Source organism: Fonticula alba (genome assembly GCF_000388065.1).
Source record: "Fonticula alba strain ATCC 38817 unplaced genomic scaffold supercont2.2, whole genome shotgun sequence".
NCBI classification, from domain to species: Eukaryota; order Rotosphaerida; family Fonticulaceae; genus Fonticula; species Fonticula alba.
In genome coordinates this window covers 3,019,557-3,023,934 of record NW_009242972.1, presented here as the reverse complement: position 1 = coordinate 3,023,934, position 4,378 = coordinate 3,019,557, and the positions used below count along the sequence as shown (strand labels likewise).

Here is a 4,378-nt window from a genome sequence, read left to right as displayed (position 1 = left end):
TCAGCATGCACGCCTGCGGGCAAATGCTGCCCCGCGCCCCATCATCCCGCCCTACCCCGAGGCCCAAAGCCAGCCGAGAGAGAGAGAGAGAGAGAGAGAGAGAGGGAGCGAGAGACGGAGAAAGGGAGGCACCCGACGTCAGGCCTCCATGGAGCACCCTTTACAGGCGTGTATGCTGCACTACCAGCACCTGGGCGCTGGTGTGCGCAAGTGGCCCCAGCACACCCGCGATTCGCCACGCGCTCCCCCACCTGGGCCTGCTGATGATCCATCCCACGCCTCGACCAGCACCAAGCACCCGGCAGCAAGCTGCGATCTTAAATCAGCGGCCGGCCTGGCAGCGGGGGGACAAGACGGGGAGAGAGACAGAGACAGAGAGAGAGAGAGAGAGAGAGAGAGCGAGAGCGAGCGAGGCAGTCCTCCCCGTCTGCGCCCGAGAGAAAGGGAGATATGTGTGTAGATTATTATTGGATTTTGTTTGGGGGAGGGGGGAGGTCCGTTGTGCAAGAGGCCAGCTGGTGTGCGTGCCCGCCTGCCAACCAGCCGGCCAGTCGGGGTGGTGTGTATGTGTGCGCGCGCGCGCGCGATGCACTCGCAGGGCACAAGTTCCAACACCAGACAAGAAGCCAGGCTAGGCGGCGGTAGCACCGCGCGGGCACAAGCCCCTCCCAATGCTGCTAAGGAGACGCCCAAGGCCGCCGCTGGAGGACAGCCCAAAAGAGGGGAAATGGTTTCGGACAAGCGCGTGCACCAGCAGGGGCAGCCGCCGGCCGCCAGCAGTTGACGGGCAGAGATACAGCCCGAGGGCAGCCACCAGGCCGAGGCCCACCAGCGGGGCAATCAATGCCATATCCGGACCGGAGGATGGCTCGCTGGCAGGGACATTGCGGGAGGCGGCCGGGGCGGCTCCAGCGACGAACTCGGCTCCGGTCGTCGGCGAGCGTGGGGCAGTGCTGGTGGAGTGCGAATCCGCCTCATTGTGTGAGCCGGCCAAGACCTGGACGACTGTGGGCAGGAGAAGGGTGATGAGGAAGTGGGCGGTCAGCAAGTGTAGGAAGGTAGAGCATGCAAATGGAGAGAGGGAGAGAGAGAGAGAGAGGGAGAGGGAGAGAGAGAGGGAGAGGGAGAGAGAGAGGGAAGGAGATAGGGAAGGAGAGAGAGGGGAGGAGAGAGGGAAAGAGAGAGAGAAAGAGAAAGAGAGAGAGAAAGAGAAAGAGAGAGAGAGAGAGAGAGAGAGAGAGAGAAAGAGAGACGCACCACCCTGCACAGTCCGAGCCACCGAGGTCGAGAGGGTGTTCAACAAACGCAGGGTGGAATCCACGACGGCCACCGCGGCCTGGTGCACCGGCGCACGGGCGGCCAGATCCGGCAAGGACCCCGACGATGAGGAAGACACCACGGCCGACATGGCGGCGGCATTCAGATCAGTCGCCGACGGGACACGCATGGGGCCCGTGGCCGGAACGGCAGACCAGGCCGGCTCAGCGGCGGGAGAGGCCGTGGCCGGGGCCGGCCCGGCAGCCGGCGCCTCGGCACTCTCGGGAGACAGCGAGAAGGATGTGATAATACGGGCGATGCTATCGGCCGGCTCGGCCGTCGAGATGGACGACGCATAATATCCCCCAGGCCGGGCCAGGGAGGCGGCAGCGGCGGCCGCGCGCGAGTGCTGCCGGTCCTGCTCGATCGGCGCGAGTGCGGCCGACGTATCGAACCCCTCGGCCGAGGGGTAGAACAGCTCGTTGGAGCTTTGCGTCAGTGTCACTCGCGGAGTGACCACCAGCATTTGGCGCTGGTAGACGTGCATCAGTTGCATGGTGCGGACAGAGCGCGCGAAGGCCATGGCTAAGAGTCTGGAGAGCCGCCGGGGGCGGCCAACGGGGGGAGTAAAAGCAAAGACGGACGGGAGGGGGGGGAGAGGGAGAGAGAGAGAGAGAGAAAGGCAGGCAGGGCGGAGGGGAGCCGGGAGAGGGGTGTCGACACCGCCGAGGAGGTGGGGAGCCCGCCACGGCTGCCCTTCTTCCGCAATGCTGTTTACACAGAGACCCCCTCCCGCCCCGGAGGCCGTCTTTCCCTGTTGCCTGTCCCTGCCCCTTGTGGCCTGTCCCCCGGCCCGGGCGCCCCTTTCGCCCCCTCACCCCTCCGCCCCCCCCCCCCCCCCCCCCCCCCCCCCCCCCGGCCTGGCCCGGCCCAGCTCGCCGCGCCCCGGGGGGCACGACCGTTGTCACTGACGGAATGCATGCTCCCCCTTGCCCGCGCCCCGCCCGAGGGTGGGGCCCCGGGTGTGGGGGCCACTGCGTGGGGCAAAAATGCATGTTAAGAGATATTCGGTACACACAGGTATGTGCAGCCGGGCACGGGACCTCTCGGTATGTGCTGGCTCCTGTGGCTCAGTAGGTAGAGCGTGGGACTGTTAATCCCAAGGTCCGCGGTTCGATCCCGTGCGGGAGCGCATCTCAACCCCAATCTTCTTTTGCCCCTTTTTGCCGCAATCCGCTGGGAGACGCCGCCCCCGCCTGGGGGGGGAGGAGGATGCATGCCCGAGCGTGCTGTTTCCCCTCCTGCTGCGATGCTGTGCGGTGTGGTGCGGTGTGGTGCGATGCGGTGCGGTGCGGTGCGGTGCGGTGCGGTGCGGTGCGGTGCGGTGCGGTGCACGCTACGAGGAAGGCGGGCCCGAGTGGCACCCTCCTCACGCATTTATCTCGGCAGGCTGGAAGAAATGGGGGACCAAGAAAAAAAAAGGCTCACACGACGCTGGGACAGAGCAAGAAGGCCCGCCTGGAAAAAAAAAAAAAGGACACGCATACTGCATGCTCTCTCTCTCCGGAGCCGCGGCGAGGGAAGGAGAACCAAGCTCCTTCCTCGGAATCCTTTTCCCCTGGGGACACCCCATGATCAAGCCTCACGCACTCTGCTCTGCCGCCATCACCACCCAGATGGCGAGGGAAATGAAGGCGCGGCGAAACTTTGTTGGTTCTATTGGGTTTTTCTTCCAGCCAGCAAATGAGAGGGGGAGGGGGGGGGGGGGTACAAACGCATATGCATGGAAGAGCAGACTCTCTGACATCACACAAACGAGCAAGAGAGAGAGAGAGAGAGAGAGAGAGAGAAAGGGAGGGAAGGGGCCCCGACGGCCGGAGGAGAGAAGCGAGGAAGATGACGGCCCCATGGCCGCTCCCCAAAAGCACAAGGAGCCCATGGTGGTGGCTCGATGTCTACGTGGAGGCAGCCGCGCGGGTCTTCTTCAGCTTCTTGGGGATGGCCTTCCACACATCGTCGGCCTCCTCGTCCTCGTCCTGCTCGTCGACCTCGGCGGCGGGCTTCCGCGTGCGCTTGGTCGACGTGCCGGCCTTCTCGGCAGAGGCAAGCTGCTCCGGCTCCTCGTCCTCATCGCTCCCGAGGAACTCCTCCTCATTGTCACTGTCATCAGCAGCGACGGCGGCCTTTGCGCCGGCCTTCGCGCCGGCCTTCTTCTTGATGGCCACCACGCGCTCCTTGGAGAAGGCCACGCTGGTGGACCGCTGCATGGCGTACACCTTGATCACCTCCTTCCGGGTGTCGGTGTTGTGCACATGCACAAAGCGGTCCAGGCCGGCGCACGCCACGTACGGCAACGAACGGTGGCACTCAATGGACCGGACGGAGCCGGCAAAGCCTGTGCGCCAGGGGGTCAGTGAATTGAGCCGGACACACATAAAGAGATGAAGATGGAGAGGGAGAGGGAGATGGATCGAGAGAGAAAGAGAGAGAGGGGGGGGGGAGAGGGAGGAAGCAACTCACCCTTCAGGGTACCACAGGGGACCATTTTGCGCATATCCAGCTTGGTGACAATTCCGATGGAGTTGCCGATGAACGCATGGCTGCATGCGCAAATGCGTGCACGCACGAGAAGCAGCCCGGAGCAGACGCATGAAGCAAAGGGTCAGTGTTGGGGGGGGGGGGCTAGTGGAACGAGGGCGCGCCCTCGGGGGAGAGGGGCAAAATGGCGATCAGGTGCCACGCACGAGCCATCGGGCGTCACATCGAACGAAGTGAGCGGCAGCTCGCCAAGGGTGATGTCCTGCACCGGGCGCCGCTGAACACGGGTATCATACACCCGGACCTGCGAGTGGCCAGTGATGGTGGCGATCTTGTGGCCGGACTCGTCGAGGAAGCGCGCGTCGCGCACAAAGATCGGCACGTGCAGGTCGAACTTGTCCGGGCGCACGTTCTTGGCAGCCCACTTGGAGACCACCTCCCCGGAGGGGGTCAAATGCCAGAGCTTCAGGTCGTTGTTCCGACCACCAGTCAGGAAGGTGGTCAGGTCCGACTGAAGACCACGCATGGTGCACAGGTTCGGCCCGGCGCCGTCAAAAATGATTTCCTGTACACCGACAACGGG

The 4,378-nt window shown here is 64.4% G+C and overlaps 2 protein-coding genes and 1 non-coding gene across 3 annotated transcripts in view; 1 reads left to right on the top strand and 2 right to left on the bottom strand.

Annotated features, from left to right (window-relative positions):
* Nucleotides 1–562: 562 nt before the first annotated feature.
* H696_01635 (hypothetical protein) lies at nucleotides 563–1,909 on the bottom strand. The gene is made up of 2 exons (XM_009495537.1): nucleotides 1,258–1,909; nucleotides 563–1,005 (listed from the first exon to the last, which is right to left on the bottom strand). Exons 1-2 carry the CDS (start codon nucleotides 1,838–1,840, stop codon nucleotides 632–634), a joined length of 957 nt encoding a protein of 318 aa, XP_009493812.1. The 5' UTR covers nucleotides 1,841–1,909; the 3' UTR covers nucleotides 563–631.
* Nucleotides 1,910–2,376: 467 nt separating this feature from the next.
* Nucleotides 2,377–2,449, top strand: H696_01634. Its single transcript has one exon. It is a non-coding gene; the product is annotated as a tRNA-Asn (tRNA).
* Nucleotides 2,450–3,093: 644 nt separating this feature from the next.
* Nucleotides 3,094–4,378, bottom strand: part of H696_01633 (hypothetical protein) — a 2,564-nt gene continuing 1,279 nt past the window's right edge. The window contains exons 2-4 of the mRNA XM_009495536.1: nucleotides 4,002–4,360; nucleotides 3,778–3,857; nucleotides 3,094–3,652 (exon numbers count right to left, since the gene is read on the bottom strand). Coding sequence (XP_009493811.1) covers nucleotides 3,213–3,652; nucleotides 3,778–3,857; nucleotides 4,002–4,360 — 879 coding nt within the window. The 3' untranslated portion in view covers nucleotides 3,094–3,212. The remainder of the gene's footprint in view (nucleotides 3,653–3,777; nucleotides 3,858–4,001; nucleotides 4,361–4,378) is intronic.